Source organism: Zalophus californianus, chromosome 4, assembly GCF_009762305.2.
Source record: "Zalophus californianus isolate mZalCal1 chromosome 4, mZalCal1.pri.v2, whole genome shotgun sequence".
NCBI lineage: Eukaryota > Metazoa > Chordata > Mammalia > Carnivora > Otariidae > Zalophus > Zalophus californianus.
In genome coordinates, this window is record NC_045598.1 from 116,203,355 (window position 1) to 116,229,709 (window position 26,355).

The following is a 26,355-nucleotide window of genomic DNA, read 5'->3' on the forward strand; positions in this document are numbered from 1 at the left end:
GCTACTTAGCACTCCACTATCTATCTCCCATCTCTGGTGTCAGTGAGTTCTGGTGGGGGCTGAGTGTCTACCCCTACCTAGCATCGTGAGGTGTGGAGAGGTAGGACAATATGGAATAGTTGACATTCTACTTCCCCTGTGCCCTAGTCATCAGTGAAGCCCAGTGAGCTGAGTTTCTACTCCTATCCAACACCGACAAGGTAGAGTGAGGTGGTGGAATTGGGACTAGTTGGTACTCTTCAGACTCCCCCTTCTTTTCTGTGGGGCCCACTGATGTAGATGAGCTTCTGTCCTTACCCCACAGCAGCTTCTATCCTTACCCCACAGAAGGATGTGACTCAGGCCCATCCATCCTTCCCCTCCCTGTGGAAGCAGAGGGTCACACCAGGGATATTACTCTCCTCAGAGGCAGTAAGGCACTGTAAATGCCTTACTTATTTTTGTGGGAAGGTATCAGTGGGCAGAAGGAGGAAGTGAACTTCTATCTAGTTGTCTGCAGTGAGTAAATGCCCCATTTCTGCCTGGGGGGGTGTTAGAAGTTGAATGTGTACACACACACACACAGCTTATGCTTCACATCAACAGGGGGGACTGCCTGCTAAAAAGAAGATTAAATGGGACTCAGAGGGGCACCTGGGTGGCTCAGTTGTTAAGCGTCTGCCTTCGGCTCAGGTCATGATCTCAGGATCCTGGGATCGAGCCCTGCATCGGGCTCCCTGCTCAGCGGAAAGCCTGCTTCTCCCTCTCCCACTCCCCCTGCTTGTGTTCCCTCTCTCGCTGTGTCTCTCTCTGTCAAATAAATAAATAAAATATTTAAAAAAATAAAAAAAATAAATGGGACTCAGAGTCTCATAATATATCCAAATGTCTAGGATACATTAAAAAAAATCACTAATCTATAAAGAACTTGGAAAAAATGGCCAAAAGGTAAATCTTTAGTATTATACAAAGAAATATGATATTTACAATTTAACCTTTTTCCTTGTCAAATTTTGTAAAATTTTAGTTAACCCACAAGGTTAGTTTATGGTGTGTAGAAAACAACCCCTAAATTTCAGTGAATTACAGTGATAACCTATTTCATGTTTACATTGTCTTTTGGCTGATCTTGGCTCCACTTGACTGTTCTTGTCAATATGTTTTTATATAGGTACTTTTAAACTAATTACTAATGAAATCTATTAACTTATAAAGCATTTTTAAAATCAATTCCTTGGGGCTCCTGGGTGGCTCAGTTGGTTGAGCATCCAACTCTTGGTTTCAGCTCATGTCCTGATCTCATGGTTGTGGTTATCAAGCCCTGCATTGGGCTCTGCACTCAGTGAAGAGTTAGCTTAAGATTCTCTCTCCCTCTCCCTCCGCCCCTGCCATTCATGCTCTCTCTCTCTCTGAAGTGGATAAATAAATCTTAAAAAAAAATAAATAAAATCAATTCCTATCATCTCCAAGAGTTTTCTTTACAGACTTCTGAGTAGCTCTTAAAACCCATTTCAGAATTCTGGTAACATTTTAATTTTCCTTGAAGGAGACAAGAAATTCTATTTATTTTTTGGTAAAATTTAAAAATGAAATGAAGCATTTTGGTGATGACATTTTAAGCATAGGAAATGGCATATGTAAAGTAACAGCATATGTAAATTATGAATATTAATTATCTATGGCAGTGGTTTTCAAAGTGTGGTTCCTGGATTTCAAAGTATGGTTCCTGGATCATCATAACTGTCTGGAATCTCATTAAAAATTTCATTCTTGGTTTCTTTTATAGAATGACCTATCATTCTGGGTTGTCTGGGGCTGTCCTGGTTTTAGCACTGAAAATCCTGCATCCTGGGAAATTCCTTTCTCCAGGGCCATCTTTGACAGTTAGGCACCTTAGGTTGCTTATCCCAGGCCTACTACATCAGAAACTCTGTGTGGTGCTCAGCAATCTGTGTTTTTATAATCTCTCTTGGAGGATCACTGATCTAGAGAACTAGGAAGAGTTTGGCATGGTTCCATAATGGGAGTGTGTAATAAGGGATGAAATTAAAAAGTAAGTAGAATGGGGCACCTGGGTGGCTCAGTTGGTTAAGTGTTTGCCTTCTGCTCAGGTCATGATCCCAGGGTCCTGGGATTGAGCCCTGCATCAGGCTCCTTTCTTGGTGGGGAACCTGCTTCTCCCTCTCCCTCTGCCCCCCACTCATGCCTTCTCACTCTCTATCTCAAATGGATAAAAATCTTAAAAAAAAAAAAAAGTAAACAGAGGCCGGGCAGTGAAGGCCCTTGTATGCCTTATTAAAGAGTTTCATCCTATAGTTGGTAAGTATTAACTCATAAACTCAAGGATTTTTAATTAGAGGAGTATAGATTTTGTGCTGGCTCTTTGTATAGATGAAACTACTGTGTCTGGTTAAAATATTCCATTGTACCTATAAATAAAATTAAATTATATTTAACCAACTCCAGTTTGAAAATTAATATAAAATCAAATATTTAAAAGAAGATTACTATCTTCATAGCTCAGTCTGTGTGCTTCAACAGTTTCTAAATGTTCATTTTTTAGCTTATCAAAATATATACTTCAAATTTGAGCTTTATGTGTATGTTTTGGAAATAGGAGTATTGCTAACTCATTAGTTGTATATTTTTTGGAAGATGTTAGATCCAGGAATACAAATGCAGTTTATGAAATCAAGAGAAATTGCAGAATTGTTCTGTTTTCAAGTGCTTGGAAAATCATATTGAAGTAGATATCATAAAACATGAAGTCTTAAAATATGTTGTGCTTTTGGTACATGTATAAGAAATATTTTTAAGTACTTCTTATAGCTTACTTCTCATGTTTTGCTTTATTTGAAGTATTAAACCTTTATGGTGCATAAAGCTTTTATGTATATTTGGAAGCTAGGACCTCTTTTCAAAACTTCAGGTAATACCTGGACCAAACATATTCACACCATATTATTCTTTCTTTAATTCGTGTTTAGGAAATGGCTGGTTTCTTGATGATGTTATAATCAAGGATCCCATAACAAATCATGAATATACCTTCTTCTGTCACAGGTTTGTAGGTGTGCTTTTTCATTGAAAAAATCCATTTCATATTAGTTCCAAGTTATTGTATTTTGGAGAAATGGATAACTTATTCAATTATTCCTAGTTACTGATGCTTTGTTGGGTAACTTTTTGAAGATTAACTTTAGGGGCTTCTGCTTCTGTTTGGCAAGATATACATTATGTTTATCATCATTCCTGATGATATAAGTTTAAATCTCTCTTGGTAAATTAAGGTAGATTTAAAAAATATGATTTTATATTTCGGTAAGAAGAATGAAAATCTCTGGCTAGAAAACTGATTCCCTTTGGACTAGGTCCCAAATTAAGTTCAAATATAATAAATGCATAAAATAAAATTCACATGTGCCTTTTTATATGATGAAGACATTGCTGACCCACTGTCATTAGGCATTGAGTTTTGGGTTATTCTTCCAATAATGGTGATAGATTTGCTCTTTCTTTCATTACTTGCCTGTCTCTTTCCCCATGGAACCAATAATAGCCATTTATGAAATAACTGACTATAGTTTGAACTGTATTTAATGGCTAAAAAAAACCAGGATAACATAACTGGTCCAGTGGATGTAAGATTTATGACCTGGGCGGGCTAACTAATTCACCTGTGGATTAGAGAAAGTCATGTTTCAACCTGAACCTGATAGCAGCTTCTCCTACCTCCCTTGTACCTCCTACCTACCTCATAGTCATTTCAAGCATTTCCTTTTCCATTTTCTGCTCTGCTCTTACCATTTCTGCTCTGCTCTTTTTCTAGTTCCTGTTATCCATTATTTCTGACTTGGCTCCATAATTGCCAGTGGTTAGTGTAAATATAAAGCGACAATATTCTTGATACACTTTTCTTTCCACAGATGGCTGGACCAAGGGGAAGATGATGGTAAGATCTCCAGAGAACTGTATGCCACAGATAACAGTATCATCTTTGCTAGTGAGTGTCATATATTGGAAAATGCTCTTATGATGATTGAGGAAAGTATGACTCTGCTGAAATTAATGATTTTCTCCTTCCTTTATACCTTCAGGGCAGAAGCTAGAACTTAATAGAAAAGAAACAGTAAGATTTTACTTTTGGTCATAAATTATTTGGTACAAATAGTGTCCAAATAACTATTTGATATGTTAAAGACAATTTATAATGTTTAGTAAGCAGTGTTTCTTAGTAATTTCTTTGTCTTATGTTATTGCTTTTGGTTTTGTTTTTATATTTAGTGGGCTGCAGAAAGATGGAAATTTATGAAAGGAAATACTCTTCAATTCTACAACAGGCTCACTGGAGGGTTTGTCCGTCTGCATCCAGATGGCACAGTTGATGCAGTTGGAGAGAAGACAGACAAATACGGTAAAATCATTTGGTAAAACAAGAGGTGCTGTGACAGTTTTGGGAACTGGAGGAAGGCAGATCTAGACCTAGTTTAATTTGCAGTTTTGTTTCTTCTTTCCACATGGCTTTACACCAGTATTAAGTCATTTAAATAATTGACTACCTGCATTAATACAAATAATCAATAGATGACAGGCTTTAAATCTGGGCCAACAATGTCATTTTGCAGAACAGTACACCATGAAAAAACTTATATTTGCTATTAATTGAAGAATAAAATGTAGGCAATTAACATTGTTAATAAAAATCAGCAATTGTAGCTCTTGAATCGTACAGCCATTTAAGGTATTAAGTTGGTTCTACTAAATATTAAGTGGCTATCTGTTTAAAACACTGTGTTAAATAAGGGCCACAGAAACAACTAAGACATTATTCTGAATTCCAGAGGGTCACAACCTAATGAAGAGGACAAACACAATTCTAATAATTTTTCTTTGTAGCTAGTGTCATAATAAATGTATAGAGGAAAAACTAGGCAAAGAAAAACTAGATTTGATGTTTAGTGAATCCATGACCATAAGAATTAATGAAGAAGGAGTAAACTGACAATGGTAGATCTTTGATTATAAACCCAAACCTCTAACTCTTTTTGAAACAAATTTAGTATTTAAACAAAATTTGCCAGCTGCATCTGTGAATGTAACTTTGCTGTACTTTGTTAGAAACTGTTGTTCAAATAGCTTCTACAATGTGCTGGAGATACTTAACCAATAGCATTTCCTCAAAATGTAACCTCCTCTACCTTATATTAGAGATCCGAAGGAATAATCCAGTTTTATCCTCTAGGAAAACATGTGGGAGTCTAAAAATACTTCCTAGTATCTTCTCTTTCCAAAATTAATCTATTCCTTAGACATTTTCTTTACCTGTTGGTTCCCATTTAGGATGATTTACCTACTTAGATAGTCAAAATGGCCCCATATATCCTATTGCCTGGGGCTGGTGCTCTTTTTCCTCATTGAATATAGTGGATTGTATTTCCAAATGTGGTCAGAAAAATAGCTCTTGTTTATAATCTGAAACTGTGAAGGATCTAAGTTTTACACTACTTTCAGATAACATGAGAGCACAAAGACTAAGACCATTCATTTCCCACAGCAAATGCAGCAGCCAGAGCAACATCTTGCTTCGTTCCCCAAGTCCCAATCCTACAATATCCTGAGGCAAGGGCCTGATAGTACCTGCAAATGTGGATGGGTGCATTAAAGGAGAGAAATCTCCAAATTAGGAAACTCTGATTTTATATAGGGTTGCCCATCCTTCTTTCCAGATACAAGAGAGAAGAGATAGAGAGCACTTATCTTTATGCTGGAATATAAGCAAATCTTCTCCAAGGAAGGGAAGGAAAAGCCTTTACCTTTATTCCCCCAGGGAGGGGGAAAGAGAGAGGGAAAGAGGGAAAGAGAGAGGAGAGAGAAGAGAGAGTTGGAGGGAGGGAGAGCAAAGAGAGAGATGGAAGGAGGAAAGGAGAGAGAAAAAGAAAGAAAGGAAAGGAGGGAGGGAAGGAGGTGGTGCGGATAGATCTCTGTGCTTTTTTATGATGGACTGTTCCCTTATACAATCATTTTGTAAGTGCATTTATTCAGAGGGCTGGACTATGCAGGAAAATGACAAATGTAGGGAGACAAATGTTATCTTCTAACACCCATCACAAGCTAGTTTGTAAAGGGAACTTGCCACTCCTACATCAACAAGTGGAATTCATTTCCTTACCCCATGCTGGGTCAACCCTTTCTACATGTTTTGACTAACAGAATGCAAATGAATAAACACTGTAACTTCTAAAATCTATATCTTCTACCATTATCTCTTGGATTAATCCTTCTTGGAAGCCAGCCCTCATGCTATGAGGAACGCCAGACAGCCATACAGAGGCTTCCAGGGAAAGAACTGATGCTCTGACAGCCCCAACTTAGTTCTCGCTCTATAGCCAAACATATGAGTTCCTGCATAGATCAGACTAACTGGTAGATATCAAGAGAAACATTTACCGTTAAGCATTTCTAGCATCTTAATATGCTAGTCCTTTAATATATAAAGTAGAATGAGCATTCCTTAAAAGGGAGGTGCAGGATAGTATGAGTAATTTTCCTTGGCATAACTGACATTTCTGCAGCAGGAGGTCTTTTATATGTGATAATTACTTGCAGGATTATTTCCTGATGTTATGCTCAGTGTCCCGTAAATTCACACTCATGAATTAGTTTTCACATGCTGGAAAGTGTTGTGAGGAACAATGCTGACCCATGGACATCTTTTCAGGAAAATATTTTAAGAACATGTCTCTGAGATCTGTTTGCTTGTAATTTTCACTCTACAAAACAATGTTGTTTTTATCACCATGAGACAATACTTCTATTTAATTATCAAGCTGGCTGTAATTTAGATATTTCCATACGTAGAGAGTTAGAATGCTCATTTCTCTGAGAGCTGTTGAGCCATTTATTGGCAATACTGGACCTAAAAGCACCACACAGCATGAAAAGATCTTTAAAATACCATAGGGAGCTTCATTTTATGATGATAAGCTCTTAGGTATTAAAACCAATACTATGCTAACATTGATTATGACAATCATAAACAAGTCTTCTAGTCTTTAGTGTAGGATCTTAGAACTAAAAAGAAGGAGCAGACAGCCAAAGCAACTCAGTTTTTAACTCTAGAGTCTTGATAGTTACTTTATGTCAGGGTCATTTTCACAAACTTCCCATCCTCCAAAATTTTAAAAGATTTACCATAAAATATAGATTCCCATAGTTTTCTCATTTTACAGTAGTTTTTCAAGACAAAAATTCATAATATAAATTCAGATTTATTTAACTTATGTTCTAACAGGATTAAGCATGCATTTTAAAAACATGTCACTGGAAGTTTTTTTTAATTTATTAACAAATAATATATTAATTTTTTCAGGGGTACAGGTCTGTGATTCATCAGTCTTACACAATTCACAGCCCTCACCATAGCACATACCCTCCCCAGTGTCTATCACCCAGCCACCCCATCCCTCCCACCCCCCTTCCTCCAGCAACCCTCAGTTTGTTTCCTGAGATTAAGAGTCTCTTATGGTTTGTCTCCCCCTCTGGTTTCGTCTTGTTTCACTTTCCCCTCTCTTCCCCTATGATCCTCTCTCTTGTTTCTCAAATTTCTCCTATCGGTGAGATCATATAATACTTGTCTTTCTCTGATTGACTTATTTCTCTTAGCATAATACCCTCTAGTTCCATCCACGTCATTGCAAATGGCAAGATTTCATTTTTTGATGGCTGCATAATATTCCATTATATATATATACCACATCTTCTTTATCAATTCATCTGTTGGTGGACATCTGGGCTCTTTCCATAGTTTGGCTATTGTGGACATTGCTGCTATAAACATTGGGGTGCAGGTGCCCCTTTAGATTACTACATTTGTATCTTTGGGGTAAATACCCAGTAGTGCAATTGCTAGATTGTAGGGTAGCTTTATTTTCAACTTTTTGAGGTACGTCCATGTTTTCCAGAGTGGCTGTACCAGCTTGCATTCCCACCAACAGTGTAAGAGGGTTCCCTTTTCGGGCGCCTGGGTGGCTCAGTTGGTTAAGCGACTGCCTTCGGCTCAGGTCATGATCCTGGAGTCCCGGGATCGGGTCCCGCATCGGGCTCCCTGCTCAGCAGGGAGTCTGCTTCTCCCTCTGACCCTCTCCCCTCTCATGCTGTCTCTCTATCTCATTCTCTCTCTCAAATAAATAAATAAAATCTTTAAAAAAAAAAAAGAGGGTTCCCTTTTCTCCACATCCTTACCAACATCCATCATTTCCTGACTTGTTAATTGTAGCCATTCTAACTGGTGTGAGATGGTATCTCATTGTGGTTTTGATTTGTATTTCCCTGATGCTGAGTGATGTTGAGCACTTTTTCATGTGTCTGTTGGCCATTTGGATGTCTTCTTTGCAGAAATGTCTGTTCATGTCTTCTGCCCATTTCTTGATTGAATTCTTTGTTCTTTGGGTATGGAGTTTGATAAGTTTTTATAGATGTTGGATATGAGCCCTTTATCTGATATGTCTTTTGCAAATATCTTCTCCCATTCTGTCGGTTGTCTTTTGGTTTTGTTGACTGCTTCCTTTGTTGTGCAAAGGGACTTCTTTATGAAGTCCCAATAGTTCATTTTTACCCTTGCTTCCCTTGCCTTTGGTGATGTGTCTAGGAAGAAGTTGCTGCGGCCAAGGTTGAAGAGGTTGCTGCCTATGTTCTCCTCAAGGATTTTGATGGATTCTTGTATCACATTTAGGTCTTTCCCAATACCATTTGTTGAAGAGACTGTCTTTTTTCCATTGGACATTCTTCCTGCTTTGTTGAAAATTAGTTGACCATAAAGTTGAGGGTCCATTTCTGGGTTTTCTATTCTGTTCCATTTATCTATGTGTCTGTTTTTGTGCCAGTACCATACTGTCTTGATGATGACAGCTTTGTAATAGAGCTTGAAGTCCGGACTTGTGATGCCGCCAGCTTTGGCTTTCTTTTTTAACATTCCTCTGGCTATTTGTGGGGTCTTTTCTGGTTCCATACAAAATTTAGGATTATTTGTTACATTTCTGTGAAAAAAGTTGATGGTATTTTGATAGGGATTGCATTGAATGTGTAGATTGCTCTAGGTAGCATGGACATTTTCACAATATTTGTTCTTCCAGTCCATGAGCATGGAACATTTTTCCATTTCTTTGTGCCCTCCTCAATTTCTTTCATGAGTATTTTATAGTTTTCTGAGTACAGATCCTTTGCCTCTTTGGTTAGATTTATTCCTTAGGTATCTTAGGTTTTGGGTGCAATTGTAAATGGGATCGACTCCTTAATTTCTCTTTCTTCTGTCTTGTTGGTGTATAGAAATGCAGCTGATTTCTGTGTATTGATTTTGTATCCTGCCACTTTACTGAATTCCTGTATGAGTTCTAGCAGTTTTGGGATGGAGTCTTTTGGGTTTTCCACATGAAGTATCATAACATCTGCAAAGAGTGAGAGTTTGACTTCTTCTCTGCCAATTCGGATGCCTTTTATTTCTTTTTGTTGTCTGATTCCTGAGGCTAGGACTTCTAGTACTATGTTGAATAGCAGTGGTTATAGTGGACATCCCTGCCGTGTTCCTGTGGAAAAGCTCTCAGTTTTCCCCTACTGAGAATGATGTTCACTGTGGGTTTTTCATAGATGGCTTTTATGATATTGAGGTATGTACACTTTATCCCTACACTGTGAAGAGTTTTAATCAAGAAAGGATGCTGTACTTTGTCAAATGCTTTTTCTGCATCTATTGAGAGGATCATATGGTTCTTGTCCTTTCTTTTATTAATGTAGTGTATCGCATTGATTGATTTACAGATATTGAACCAGGCTTGCAGCCTGGGAATAAATCCCACTTGGTCATGATGACTAATCCTTTAATGTACAGTTGGATCCTATTGGCTAGTATTTTGGTGAGAATTTTTGCATGCATATTCATCAGGGATATTGGTCTGTAATTCTTTTTGGTGGGGTCTTTGGTTTTGGAATCAAGGTAATGCTGAGCTCATGAAATGAGTTTGGAAGTTTTCCTTCCATTTCTATTTTTTTGGAACAGTTTCAGGAGAACTGGTATTAATTCTTCTTTAAATATTTGGTAGAATTTCCCTGGGAAGCCATCTGGCCCTGGGCTTTTGTTTGTTGGGAGATTGTTGATGACTGCTTCAATTTCCTTAGTGGTTATAGGTCTGTTCAGGTTTTCTATTTCTTCCTGGTTCAGTTTTGGTAGTTGATACATCTCTAGGAATGCACCCATTTCTTCCACATTGTCTAATTTGTTGGCATATAGTTGCTTATAAATGTTCTTATAATTGTTTGTATTTCTTTGGTATTGGTTATGATCTCTCCTCTTTCATTCATGATTTTATTTATTTGGGTCATTTCTCTTTTCTTTATAAGTCTGGGCAGGGGTTTATCAATCTCATTAATTCTTTCAAAGAATCAGCTCCTAATTTCATTGATCTGTTCTACTGTTCTTTTGGTTTCTATTTCATTGATTTCTGCTCTGATCTTTATTATTTCTCTTCTCCTGCTGGGGGTAGGCTTTATTTGCTGTTCTTTCTCCAGCTCCTTTAGGTGTAGGATTAGGTTGTGTATTTGAGAACTTTCTTGTTGCTTGAGGAAGACTTGTATTGTTATATACTTTCCTCTTTGGACTGCTTTTGATGCATCCCAAAGATTTTGAACAGTTGTATTTTCATTTTCATTGGTTTCCATGAATTTTTTTAATTCTTCTTTAATTTCCTGGTTGACCCATTCATTCTTTAGTAGGATGCTCTTTAGCCTCCATGTATTTGAGTTCTTTCCGACTTTCCTCTTGTGATTGAGTTCTAGTTTCAAAGCATTGTGGTCTGAAAATATGCAGGGAATAATCCCAGTCTTTTGGTACCAGATGAGACCTGATTTGTGACCTAGGATGTGATTTATTCTGGAGAATGTTCCATGGGCACTAGAGAAGAATGTGTATTCTGTTTCTTTAGAATGTTCTGAATATATCTGTGAAGTCTATCTGGTCTAGTATGGTCATTCAAAGTCTTTTTTTTTCTTGTTGATCTTTTGCTTAGATGGTCTGTCCATTTCAGTGACAGGGGTGTTAAAGTCCCCTCTATTACTGTATTATTGTTGATGTGTTTCTTTGATTTTGTTACTAATTGGCTTATATAATTGGCTGCTCCCATGTTGGGGGCATAAATATTTACAATTGTTAGATCTTGTTGGATAGACCCTTTAAGTATGATATAGTGTCCTTCCTCATCTCTTATTATGGTCTTTGGTTTAAAATCTAATTTGTCTGATATAAGGATTGCCACCCCAGCTTTCTTTTGGTGTCCATTAGCATGGTAAATTGTTTTCCACCCCCTCACTTTCAATCTGGTGGTGTCTTTGGGTCTAAAAAGAGTCTTGCAGACAGCATCTCGATGGGTCTTGCTTTTTTATCCAATCTGATAGCCTGTGTCTTTTGATTGGGGCATTTAGCCCATTTACATTCGGGGTAACTATTGAAAGATATGAATTTAGTGCCATTGTATTGCCTGTAAGGTGACTGTTACTGTTTATTGTCTCTGTTCTTTTCTGGTCTATGTTACTTTTGGGCTCTCTCTTTGCTTACAGGACCCCTTTCAATATTTTTCATAGGGCTGGTTTAGTGATTGCAATTCTTTTAGTTTCTCTTTGTCCTGGATCACTGGAAGTTTCTAACATGTCATTGTCTTCTGTATTGTCACTAAGGATCTAGGTCAATAGTTGTACAGTAGTCTCCCCTCATCCCTGGTTTCACTTTCCACAGTTTCAGTTTCTTGTAGTCAACTGTGCTGTGGAAGCAGATGATTCTTCTGACATATTTTCAGAAGGTCAGTAGTAGCCTAACAGTACGTCACGGTGCCTAAGTCATTCACCTCACTTCATTTCATCATGTAGGCATTTTATCATCTGATATCATCACCAGAAGAAGGGTGAATAGAATACAATATTTTGAGAGAGACCACGTTCACATAACTTTTATTAGAGTATGTTATATTGTTCTAGTTTATTATTAGTTATTATTAATCTCTTACTCTGCCTAATTCATAAGCTTTATTATAGGTATTTATGCATAGGAAAAAACATAGTATATGTAGGGTTTGGTACCATCTTTGGGTTCAGGCATCCACTGTAGGTCCTGTAGTGTATCCTCTGGGGATAAGGAGGAACCACCCTACCAGGTTTTGAGATGGATTTTTGGGTTTTGTTTTTGAAGTATTTATTTGGTACCATGTCAGACTAGTGCATATAGAAGAGGTGACTACATTCTTTAGTGTGGGTATTTTAAAATATGTCCACAAATTATTTGACACTGCCCCTCTTTAAGAGGTGGGGCCTATTCCTCTTGCCTCGAAAATGGGCTGGATCAAGGGACTTCTAAGAAATAGAATACGGTAGAAGTGACTGTGTGTGACTTTTGAGACTAGGTCATAAAAGGCATTATACATTTTTCCTGGTACTCTTCTTGGATCACTCACTCTGGGGCGACCCAACTGCCATGTCATAAGGACATCCCAGCAGCCCTATGGAGAGGCCAACTTGGAAAGGAACAGAAGCCTCCTACTAACAGCCATGTGAATGATCCATCTTGGGAGAGAGCCCCAGTGAAGCCTTCAGATGACAACAGCCCCAACCAATAGCTGGAGTGTAATCTCATGGGAGATCCTGATCCAGAGTTACCCAGATAAGTTGCTCCCAGATTTTTGACCTATCAAAATTGTAAGATAATAAACATTTTTTCTAACCTGCAAAAGTTTTGGAGTAATACTTTACACAGCAGTAGATCACTAATATAGTGATCAGTCACTGTTTTGTAAGAGAGATGCTTCTGTATTTTCTCACTTTGGACACTATGATGGATTTCATCTTCTCTTCACATTAAATGATGGCTAGGAATGGAAAAAGCAACATCTCTCCCCTCTCTAATCTGAATCCTCATCTTTGTTCTTGCATTGCTGATTCATTTCTACATTTTGTACTGGTGCACTGGGTAGTCCTGTATATTCAGTGCCATTTTTCTACACTGAAAACTATAAAATATCTTTGAAAGAAATTAAAGAAGACCTAAATAGGTGGAAAGATACTCTGTGTTTATGGGTTTGAAGACTTAATATTGTTAAGATAACAGTATTTCCCAAAATGTTCTACAGATTTGATTCAATCCCTATCAAAATGCCTTTTCTACAGAAATGAAAAAACTAATCCTAAATTTTATATGGAATTGCAAGGAACCCTGAATAGCCAAAATAATACTGAAAAAGAACAAAGTTGGAAGACCCACATTTCCTGATCTGACAAATTACTATAAACCTACTGTAATCAAAATAGTGTGGTGCTAGCATAAATATTGACATATAGATCAGTGGAGTAGTATTTTGTGTTTTTTATGAGATGGTCAGTCAGGTACAAAAGGAAATACAGGAGAGACTCAGAAAAACAAAGTTCATTATACTCACAGGTCCTAAAGACAGAAGGCATAATATACCATGCAGGATCACATAGAAAAATACTAGGGAGGTCAGGAGACAGAAGATAGGAGGGAGAGAACACTTAGGCCAGGAACTTTGCTAGGATTTCCACAGGAAATTCAAGGCAGGGCAGGGGAAACAGTTTATGATTAGATAGTTTGAATAATATCAGTGAGTTTTGGACTATAGAGGTGATCTCTAGTTGCCTGGTACTTGGCTCTTGGATGATTAAGACAGAGGACTAGTGCCTCCTGGGGTACATGGGCCAGAAAGAGGAGGTATGTGTCTGGATTGATTAGTTTGCATATTAAAGGTATGCTGTAGGGGCATCTGGGTGGCTCAGTCAGTTGGGCATCTGCCTTCGGCTGGGGGGGTGATCTCCAGGTCCTGGGATCGAGTCCCACATTGGGCTCCCTCCTCGGCAGGGAGTCTGCTTGTACCTCTCCCTCTATCCCCTCCCCACCCCCTTGTCCCCGCTTGTGCTTTCTGTCTCTCTCTCAAATAAATAAAACCTTAAAAAAAAAAAGGTATGCTGTAGTCTGGGTCTTTTACTATCTCTAAGAATTTAGCCCAAGGTGAGGCAAGTCTCTCTCCCAGCCAGGAAAAATTTTTAAGAAGTCAAATCATCATAATATACAGAAAAATTATATGCAATGCAAATAGAATTGGCAGTATAGAAATAAGCTTGTACATCTGTGGTCAATTGATTTTTGACAAGGGTGCCAAGACCTTCAATTGGGGAAAGTCTGTTTCTTTTCCCTAGTCTTCAGTTGGGGAAAGGCTGGACCTAGAGGGTGTAAGTGAATAGTGTGTTCAATAAATGGTGCTGGGACAGCTGGATATCCAAATACAAAATAATGGAGCTGGATCCTTACCTCATACCATATACAAAATTCAACTCAAATGGAACAAAGTAAGATCTAAAACTATAAAACTCTTAGAAGAAAATATAGGTGTAAATGTGTACATCCTTGGAATAGTCAATGGTTTTTTAGATATGACATCAAAAGCACAGGCAACAAAGAAAAAAACAGGTTGGATATCATCACATTAAAAACTCTTGTGCATCAAAGGATACTATCAAGATGGAAAGGTAACCCCCCAAATGGGGTAAATACTTGCAAATCCTATGTCTGATAAGGATCTAGTGTCCAGAGTATATAAAAAGCTCTAAAATTCATCAAGAAGATGAACAACCTAATTAAAAAATGAGCAAAGGACCTGAATAGACATCTATCCAAAGAAGATACATAAATGGCCAACAAATATATAAGATACACAAATGACCAACAAATACATGAAAAGATGTTCAGTGTCTTAGTATTAGAAAAACACAAATCAAAACTATGAGTAGCACTTCACACCCACTAGGATGGCTGTAATGAAAATAACAGCAAGTGAAGACTAAAATATGAGACTTGAAGCCACAAAATTCCTAGAAGAAAATATAGGGAGTAATTTCTTTGACATCAGCCATAGAAACATTTTTTTAGCTACATCTCCTCAGGCAAAGGAAACAAAAGCAAAATTAAACTTTTGGGACCACACCAAAATAGAAAGCTTTTGCACAGTGAAAGAAATCATCAACAAAACAAAAAGGCAACCTACTGAATGGGAGAAGATATTTGCAAATGATATATCTGATAAGGGGGTAATATCCAAAATACATAAAGAATTTCTACAACTTCAAAGCCAAAAAAACAAATAATTTGATTAAAAATGGGCAGAGGACCTGAATAGACATTTTTCCACAAAAGATATACAGATGGCCAACACACATATGAAAAGATGCTCAACATCACTAATAATCAGGGAAATGCAAATTAAAACTATGATAAGATATCACTTTACATCCGTCAGAATGGCTGAAATAAAAAACACAAGAAGTAACAACTGTTGGTGAGGATGTGGAGAAAAAGGAACACTTGTGCACTGTTGGTGGGAATGCAAATTGTGACAGCCCCTGTGGAAAACAGTATGAAGATTCCTTAAAAAATTAAAAATAGAAATACCATATAATCTAGTAATTCTATTTACCCAAAGAAAATGAAAACACTAATTTGAAAAGATATATGCGCCTCTATGTTTATTGAAGCATTATTTACAATAACCAATACATGAAATCAACCCGTGTTCATCCATAGGTGAATGAAGAAGAGGTGATATACACACACACACACACACACACACACACACAGAATATTGTTCAGCCATAAAAAAGAATGATATCTTGCCTTTTGCAACAATATGGCTGGACCTAGAGGGTATAAGTGAAATAAGTCAGTCAGAGAAAGACACATATTGTATGATTTCACTCATATGTGGAATTTAAGAAACCAAACAGACAAACAAAAAAATAAACTCTTAAATACAGAGAGCAAACTGGTGGTTGCCAGAGGGGAGGTGGTGGGGGGATGGTGTAATAGACAAAGGGGATCAAGAGTGCACGTATCTTGAGCACTGAGAAGTATAGAATTGTTGAATCATTATACTGTACACCTGAAATTAATATAACTTAATTTTACTTGAATAAAAAACTATATAATTGTTATTATAAAATTCTCATCTGATAATTCCAACACACAGATAACAGCAAATAACAAGTACTTGTGAGGATGTGGAGAAATCAGAACCTTCAGACATTGCCAGTGGGAATGTAAAATGATCAACCACTTTGGAAAACAATTTGGTATTCATCAGTAAGTTAAACATAGAATTACCATGTGCCCTGGCAATTGTACTCTATGATAACTGAGAATAAAAGGGTATATTTGAATGTTTATAGCACTATTCACAATAGCTAGAAGATGGAAACAATCTAAATGTCCATCACCTGATGAGTGGATAAACAAATGTGATATATCCATACAAGGGAATATTATTCAGCTATAAAAAGTAATGAAGTACTGATTTGTGCTATGATATGGACTGTGAAAACATTGTGCTAACTGAAAGAAACCAGACATAAAAGATCACACATCTAGAATATCTAATATACCTAATATATCTAATATCTAGAATATATAATATCTAGAATAGGTAAATCTGTAGAGATAGAAAGTAGATTAATGGTTGCTGGAGGCGGGGCAAAGAGGGATTGACTGCTTAACGGCTGGCAGGTTTCTTTTGGGATGATCAGTTGCACAACATTGTGAATGCACTACATGCCACTGAATTGTACACTTTGAAATGGTTAAAATGGTGAATTTTATGTTATATTATTTTTTTAAAGATTTTATTTATTTATTTGAGAGAGACAGCAAGAGAGGGAACAGGAGAGGGAGAAGCAGGCTTCCCACCAAGCAGGTAGCCCGATATGGGGCTCAATCCCAGGACCCTGGGATCATGACCTGAGCCGAAGGCAGATGCTTAATGACTGAGCCACCCAGGAGCCCCTATGTTATATTATTTTACTATGGTTTTAGAAAAACCATCATGGGCCCCTATCCACTGCACAAGAGTAAGGGTATAATTCACACTTGTAATTGTTATGGATTTATACATTTACTTAACAGTTTCTAACAAAAAGCCAGTAAAGTGTTTTACTAAAGGGACAGCTCTTTCTGATTCTCACAAAGGCATTGTTTCACTTACCAGTCTGGTTGAATGGAGCTTATTACAAACAAATATGGATAACAGAAAGGTGTAAAGGGGCAAACTGAGCCCTTCCTGCCAGGAATATACAGTTTATATCATGACTTGAACTAGGTTTCTATAAAGGGAATTAGGCCTGGAGTAGGTTTTAGGTAGTGGAGCTCTAGCACCTTGTCCTAGCACTTTGTCTTTTTGCTGTTCCCTACTGAAATGGAAGATATGGCATTCTCTGGGAAGTTTCGAGGTGTGTATGTGCAGAGAACATTTTGTCAGGAAGTTTCTCCCTATATCTCTCACATTTCTATATGATCTGGGTCTCCTGTGCAAAGCTATCTACAGCCACTTTAGAATGTCTGTATAAAGAGATATTGCAAGATAAAGAATATCTCCCTTCCTGAAGACCTTCAGGGATAGTAAAGTCTCTTTTCTTTCCTCAAAGAACATTTGTTTTCCAATTAAGATAATTTCTCTCTGTGGGCAAAGATTGGGCAGGTTTGCTAGCAGCCCCTGTTAAGATTAGGGCTTTGCAAAACTCGAAGTTCCTCAGGTGTGACCCAGACTCAGTGTGTGCAGTAGCATTTACCTAGCCCCATTCTGCATTGTCCTGATGCAACTCAGGGATCAGGGGAACCAGTATGAACCTACAGTTTCTGTTGCCTGCTATGCTGGGTCTAATAAACTGTTTAAATCTGGCTAGGCTTGCTGTATCCTCACTAACTGAATTCGTGGAAGTGTGGCTGGCTGACTTAAAGCTACCTGCTGCTTAGGGACTGACTGTCTATGTGATATACTTGTGTCTTCCTCCAGGCTAGCTGTTTGTTGGATGGCAAGAGAGTGGACTTAGAAGCACTAGATCTTAAGGAAGGACCATAAGAAGGTCAGAGATGAACTTGAGCTCCTAATTTTACTTGAGTCTGAGTCATGGATTCTTGACTAGGCACAGATAGAACATGTAAGTAGGTGCCATCTGGCCACCCCAAATGGCTGCCCAGTGCAAAAAGGCCTTGCCTCAATAGGATTCTCCCAATATCAGGAGGCCATTGATGGTATCACAAGAATGCTAATCTAGTGTGACAGACACTAGAGCAACTATTTTGATTCCTGCATTGTTAGATGGAAAAATGGCAATGACCAACTGAAGAGGGACTGCAGTGCTGCCTCCATGGTGACTTACATGAGCAATAAATCACATACTAACTTCACCTGGTAAAAGAGGGAAACCAGAAGAGAGAAAGCTGACAATGTTCCTGTGCCTTCTGAGTAGCTTCTAGCAGCTGCACCTGAGCTGTGAGTGGGAGGAGCTTTGAAATTCCAAACCGTGACTTGAGATTTTAATACTCAAACTATAGCACAAAACATTTATCAGGATTGATATTTATGGTTTTTCTTTCAAATTAACTTTAAACTATTTAATCATTCCAAAAAAATCCTGAAGGAAAATTTGTTAAAATTACATTAAATCTATATATTAACTTGGAAAGAATGGATGTCTTCATAGTAGTCAGATATATCCTTTAGGAATTTGTCCTATATTTATTCATTCAGAACATCATACATGTATTTAAAAATTTTTCTCCCTTTACATAGGTACTATGTTGTCTTTTTAGTGTTATTATTAGGGTTTGGTTGCTATTGTAAATAACCCCCCTTTCCATTATAAATAACATATACAGAAAAATATAGAGATCTACAGTTTTTATGTTTTATTTATTCAGTATGTAATAAGTGCCTGCTATTTTTCAGGCACTGATCTAGATACATATTCATTTTGAATCTTACCACTTTACTTCATTCTAATTAAAGAGTTTTTTCAGGTATTACCGATATAATAAATTTATTACTTCCCAATAGTTAAGTCTATTGTTTTGATTTCAAGCACCTTTTCACTGGCAAGAACATCCTCAAAAAAAAAAAAAGGAAATAAAATAATGTTGGTAATATTGGCATTCTCATTACATTAATGGAATGTTTTTATTGTTTATTAAGAGTTGAATATTTTAAGAGGAGTTGATAAATAATACCCCTTTCTTCCCCTCCTGTGTAGAGAGGCAATTACAAAATAAGATACAGAACACAGACAAATGGAAATCAAGATCTCAGCATGATTACTGATGGAGTCAAGTGAGGATATTGGCTCTATATCTGAGCTCAAAGGACTTGCTAACTCTCCCCAGATGAGATGAGATTACCTACACAAGTATAGACAGTGTTGGGCAACCACAGGCTCCCTTATGGGGCTGCCCCTTACAAGTGACAGAGAGCACAGCAGAAAGGACCTTCTGTATAGGTGGCCCATTTGGGGACAGAAAGGGCCTAAGCTGCAATACCTCACTCCTTTCAAAGCGCCAATCCGAGAGCTGAACTCTGTTCCATGGTATGGGATACAAGGGTGTGTGAGAGTCATCATGGGGTAGGTAGGTTCCCTCTTATATATGATATGGTTATTGATTTTTAAGTACTTGTCCTTTAGAGTGATAGGAAAGTAACATATTTCTAATTTTACTAAGAACCCTATTAAAATGATTTAAAAATGAATCTTAAATGTTATTACATTTCTCTTTGGCATCTAATGGATTCATGATACAGGTTTTCATATTAGACAATTTGTGTTACTTGAATAAATACATTTTTAAAAAGTAATATTTCTATTCTTATATTAAACTCTGCTTACTTATGGTAGATAGCTCTTTGGTTATGTAATTTAAATGAGATTTCTATTTTTTTCTTTTTTAGAAATTATAAATTCTGTTCACAGGAGAGATCCATTAAATGCAAACACACACAGAGACACACATATACATACACTTATTTAAGTACTGGTGCTTGTCTAGATGCTGGAGATATTACAGGAATCAAACAAATAAAATTTGTGCCTACTTAGACTTTACATTCCAATGAGATTGGTGTGTCTACTTTGGGAGGAGTGGGGAATCTTGTCAACTTTGATTTTACTAATTCTTTTTACTCTTCAGATTTATTGAGACAATTGACATAAAGCATTGTGTAAGTTTAGGTATGCAACATTATGATTTGATAAGTGTATATATTGCAAAATGATTACTTCAATAAAATTAGTTAACACATCTGTCACTTCATATAATTGCAATTTTTTTGTTATGAGAATATTCAAGATCTAATCTCTTAGTAGCTTCCAAATATATAATACAGTATTGTTAATAGTCACTATGCTATATATTAGAGCCTCAGAACTAATTCATTTTATAACTGGAGGTTTGTACACTTTGACCAACATCACCTCATTTCCCCCACTTGTCAGCCCCAGCAACCTCCATTCTACTCTTTGTTTCTATGAATTCAGCTTTTTTTTTTGTAGTTTCAAGTCTTTGTTTAAATTTAGTTAGTTAAAATACAGTGTAATATTAGTTTCAGGTGTAGAATTTAGTGATTCATCATTTTCATACAATACCCAGTGCTCATCACAAGTGCCTTCCTTAATACCCATCACTTATTTAACCCATTCCCCTTCCCCACCTCCCCTCCAGCAACCTTTAGTTTGTTCTCTAGAGTTAAGAGTCATCTTTTTAAAAAAATTTTTGATTCTACATATAAGTGAGTTCACATAGTATTTGACTTTGTCTGACTTAATTCACTTACCTTTATGTCCTTAAGGTCCATCTATGTTGTCACAAATGGCAGAATTTCCTTATTTTTTATGCTGAAAAATATTCATGTATATCTATATATAATATTTCCATATCCATTCATCCATTGGAGGACACTTATATTTTTTCCATTTCCTGGCTATTATGAATGAACATAGGAGTACAGATACCTCTTTGAGATAAGGATTTCATATTCTTTGGGTATGTATTCAGAAGTATATTGCTGGATCATATAGTAGTTTTATTTTAATTTTTTAAGGAGACTGCATAGGTTTTTTAAAAAAAATTATTTTATTTTATTATGTTATGTTAGTCACCATAGAATACATCATTAGTTTTTTTTAAATTTTATTTTATTATGTTACGTTAGTACATCATTAGTTTTTGATGTAGTGATCCACGATTCATTGTTTTCACATAACACCCAGTGCTCCATGCAGTACATGCCCTCCTTAATACCCATCACCGGGCCAACCCATCCCCCCGCAAAAAAACCCCTCAGTTTGTTTCTTGGAGTCCATAGTCTCTCATGGTTCGTCTCCCCCTATGATTTCCCCCCCCTTCATTTTTCCCTTCCTTCTCCTAATGTCCTCCATGTTATTCCTTATGTTCCACAAATAAGTGAAACTATATGATAATTGTCTTTCTCTGCTTGACTTATTTCACTTAGCATAATCTCTTCCAGTCCCATCCATGTTGATGTAAAAGTTGGGTGTTCATCCTTTCTGATGACTGAGTAATATTCCATTGTATATATGGACCACATCTTCTTTATCCATTCATCTGTTGAAGGGCATATCAGCTCTTTCCACAGTTTGGCCATTGTGGACATTGCTGCTATGCACATTGGGGTGCATATGGCCCTTCTTTTCACTACATCTGTGTCTTTGGGGTAAATACCCAGGAGTGCAATTGCTGGGTCATAGGGTAGCTCTATTTTTAATTTTTTGAGGCACCTCCACACTGTTTTCCAAAGTGGCTGTACCAACTTGCATTCTCACCAACAGTATAAGAGGGTTCCCCTTTCTCCACAACCTCTCCAACATTCATTGTTTCTTTCCTTGTCCATTTTTGCCATTCTAACTGGTGTAAGGTGGTATCTCAATGTGGTTTTGATTTGAATTTCCCTGATGGCTAATGATGATGAACATTTTTTCATGCGCCTGTTAGTCATTTTTATGTCTTCTTTTGAGAAGTGTCTGCTCATGTCTTCTGCCCATTTCTTGACTTGATTATTTGTTTTTTGGGTGTTGAGTTTGAGAAGTTCTTTAAAGATCTTGGAAATCAGCGCTTTGTCTGTAGTGTCATTTGCAAATATCTTCTCCCATTCTGTGGGTTGCCTCTTTGTTTTTTTGACTGTTTCCTTTGCTGTGCAGAAGCTTTTTATCTTGATGAAGTCCCCAACATTCATTTTTGCTTTTGTTTCACTAGCTTTTGGAGATGTACCTTGAAAGAATTTGCTGTGGCTGATGTCGAAGAGGTTACTGCCTATGTTCTCCTCTAGGATTTTGATGGATTACTGAGGAGACTTCATAGTTTTTGTCACAGTGGCTGACCAGTTTACCTTCCCACCAGCAGTGCATCAGGGTTACCTTTCCTCCACATCCTTTGCAGTCATTTGTTATCTCTTGTCTTTCTGGTAATAGCCATCCTAACTGGTGTGAGTTGGTATCTTATTGACGTTCTGATTTGCATTTCCCTGATGATTGATGTAGAGCACCTTTTCACACACTTGTTGGCCACTTGTATGTCTTCTTTGGAAAAATATCTGTTCCAGTGTTCTGCCCATTTTTAAATAGATTTTTTTTTGTCATTGTGTTGTTTGAGTTCCTTATATATTTTGGAAATAAATCCCTCATCAGATAATAGTTTGCAAATATTTTCTCCCATTCTGTAGGTTGCCTTTGCTGTGTGGAAGCCTTTTAAGTTTGATGTAGTCTCTTTTGTTGATTTTTTGTTGTTGCTTGTGCTTTTGGCATCATATCCAAAAAATCGTTGCCAAGACCAATGTTAAAGAGATATTTCCCTACTGTTCTTCAAGGAGTTTTATGGTTTCAGGTATTACATTTATGTTCTTAATCCAATTCGTTAATTTTTTGAGTGGTGTAAGCTAGGGGTCCAGTACCATTCTTTTGTATGTGGATATCCAGTTTTCTAGCACCGTTTATTGAAGAGACTATCCTTTCTGCATTGAATTTCCTTGACTCCCTTGTCAAATATTAGTTGACTGTATATCTGTGGGCTTATATCTGGGCTCTCTATGCTGTTCCATTGGTTTAGGTGTCTGTTTTAATGCCAGTACCATACTGTTTTGATTACTATAGGTCTGTAATACAGTTTAAAATTAGGAAGTATGATTTTTTTTCCCTCAAGATTACTTTGTTCTTTGTTCTTTCTCAAGATTAATTTGGCTATTCAGGGTCTTCTGTGGTTCTCAACAAATTTTAGGATTATTTTTTTCTATTTCTGTGAAAAATGACATTGGAATTTTAATAGGGATTGTGTTGAATCTATAGATGACTTCAGGTAGTATGGACATTTTAACAATTTCATATTAATTCTTTTGATTCATGAATATGGAATGTCTTTATATTTATTCATGTCTTTTTCATTTTTTTTTAATCAGTGCTTTATATTTTTGGTTATAGATCTTCACTTTCTTGGTTAAATTTATTTCTAAGTATTTTCTTGTTTTTGATGCTATTTTAAATATTTTATCTTTTTTCAGACAGTTCACTGTTAGTGTATAGAAACTCAACTGATTTTTGTGTATTGATTTTGTATCCTGTAACTTTACTGAATTTTTTTTATTCTAACAATTTTGGGGGAGACTAGGATTTTCTCTACATAAGATCATATCATCTGCAAAAGAAACAGTTTTGCATCTTCCTTCTGAATTTGGATGGGCTTTTTATTTCTTTTAGTTGCCTAATTGCTCAGACTATTCTTCCAGTACTATGCTAAATGTGTACTGGTGATAGTGGGCACCCTTGGCTTCTTCCTAATCATAGAAATCTTTCAGTCTTTCACCAGTGAGTATGATGTTAGCTGTGGGCTTGTCATATACGGTCTTTATTATGTTGAGGTATGTTTCTTCTATACCTATTTTTTGAGAGATTTTTTTTTTCATGAAATGATACTGAATTTTCTCAAATGTTTTACTGCATCTATAGATGATCATATGATTTGTGTTTCATTTGATTAATGTGGTGTGTCACATCTATTTATTTGCATATTTTGAAGCATCCTTGCTTCCCAAGGATAAATCTCACTTAATCATGGTGTATAATCCTTTTAATGTGGTTTTGAATTCAGTTTCTTAGTATTTTGTTGAGAATTTTTGCATCTATCTTTATCAGGAGTATTGGCCCGTAGTTTTCTTTTTTTGTTGTGTCCTTATCTGACTTTGGTGTCGGGGTAATGCTGGTTTAGTAAAATGAGTTTGGGAGTGTTTCTTCCTTTTCAATTTTTTTGAAAGAGTTTGAGAAGGATTGGTGTTAATTCTTCTTTAAATGTTTGGTAGATTTTACCTGTGAAACCACTTGATCCTGGGCTCTTTTTGTTGTTGTTGGGAGATTCTTGCTTGATTACTGATTCAATCTCCTTACTTATTATTGGTTTGTTCAGATTTTCTATTTTTTTTTTTCATGACTTGGTCTGGGTAGAGTGTATGTTTTTAGGACTTTATCCATTTCTTTTAGGTTTTCCATTTTTTTGTATAATTGTTCATGGTAGTTGAATGTCATGATTTTTTGTGTTTCTGTGGTTTCATCTGTAATATCTCCTTTTTCATTTATAATTTTTTTAAAAATTTGAGCCCTCTCTCTTTTTTCTTGGTTAATCTAGCCAAAAATTTGTGAATTTTATTTGTCTTTTCAAAAAACCAACTCCTTGTTTCAAGATCTTCATTGATCTTTTCTATTGTTTTTGTTTTCTATTTCATCTGTTTCTCTTCTGATCTTTATTATCTCCTTTCTAAGAATTTTGGGCTTAGTTCTTATTTTTGTAGTTTCTTGAAGTATAATGTTAAGTTGTTTATTTAAGATCTTTCTTTTTTTAAAATGTGGGCATTTTCCACTACACATGTGCCTCTTAGAAATGTGTTTGCTGCATTCCATAAGCTTTGGTATGTTGTGTTTCCATCTTCATTTGTTTCAAGATTTATTTTGATTTCTCTTTCAATTTTTCCTTTCACCCACTGATTGTTAAAGAGTGTGTTATTTCATTTCCAAATATTTGTTAATTTTCCAGTTTTCCTCCTGTTGTTGACTTAAATATAAAGAGGATTTTAAGGCTCTTTTTACAGATTGCCCCATCTCTTTGCAGAAGAGTTATATCAGTTTATACTCTCATCAGTGGTACATGAGTGTCTTAGACTCAATTACACTTTTATCATTAAAGCAGAGTTAATAATAAAAAATGCACACTTTAAATTTTATATAAGCCTGAAACACGAACACACACTTACTCTCCAATTTTAAAATGTAAAGCTAAGGTCCTTTTCTTGTGTAAAGCATAACATAAGTTAAGAGCACCATACACTCTAGTTTGCCTGTTTATATCTGTATTCCATCTGATTGGCATCCCTTTTAATCTCAAAAGTATCCTGGTTGAACAATTATATGGTAATTGTACCTCTAATGCATACTTGATAATTTCGTTTCAGTTACAATTAAGTGGGAAGTAAGAATTTAAGAATTATTTCATATGAGATATAGCTAGAATCTTCTCAGGACTTTGAAGACAGAATTTTCTGAAATTTTTCATTGTTTCCTTATTAAATAGTTTATATGGCATACCAAAGAGGGTAATGCCTGTTTTTCCTTGTGTTGCAACTTTTAAAAAATTTCTTGTACTTGTTATTCTCCCCTTTTTTTTTTTGAATAACAAAATATATAGCCATTTCTAGAACTTGCCCCTTCTTTGGATTGTTTCTGGTGTTCTAACCTATCTGTGTAGGTACTAATAGAATTCTTCTCTTAGATTATTGTTAGTAGTTGATCTACATATTTTAAACCCTATTTCTAGTGAATATCTGATGGTGATTAGCTGCAATTATTTTATCTGCCTGGCTCTCTGCTACTATATCCTAATAAAGGAAGTGAAAAAAAGTTTATTATTTAAAGAGTATAGCATTGAATATATATTGGCCACTTTGTCTTCTGCTCCAGCTCTTACTATATCCTGGCTACACTTCTCTGAAATCAAGGAGCCATTGGCTTTGCCCCTCTATTTTATGAGAGTGCTTCGAAGGACCTCTTTGGCTTTAGATTGAAAAGAATATGCTCTAGAATGGATGTTGTCTTATTCAGTCCTGTTTAAAGTGAACTTCAGTTTCTGAATTAGGAAAGATTAAGGAAAAGAGATGTAAAGGAAGAAGAGGAGTCTGGATGTCTTGGAAATACACATTCATAGTGGGGATGTGGCAGCTCACTATTCTCTATGACATCCTCTAACTCTAAGTTGATATGTAGAGGGATGACTTACACTTTTATCAGTCTTCAGAAAATCAGGGCTATTTTGTGTTGTAAATTGCTGAATTTCTTAACTTAGAATCCAGCAGTAGATCCAAAATGAATTTTGAGTGTTGCAATAGTGTTTAATCTGATGCTTTACTCTAGAGACCACAAAACATGTTTTAAACACTTTATCTCACTACTTTAAGAATATCAATAGTC

General features: G+C 36.4%; 1 protein-coding gene across 1 annotated transcript in view; it reads left to right on the top strand.

Annotated features, from left to right (window-relative positions):
- RP1 (RP1 axonemal microtubule associated) overlaps positions 1 to 26,355 on the top strand; it is a 364,241-nt gene that overhangs the window by 146,437 nt on the left and 191,449 nt on the right. Inside the window, 4 exon segments of the mRNA XM_035726960.1 lie at positions 2,967 to 3,042; positions 3,906 to 3,982; positions 4,077 to 4,108; positions 4,264 to 4,393. Coding sequence (XP_035582853.1) covers positions 2,967 to 3,042; positions 3,906 to 3,982; positions 4,077 to 4,108; positions 4,264 to 4,393 — 315 coding nt within the window.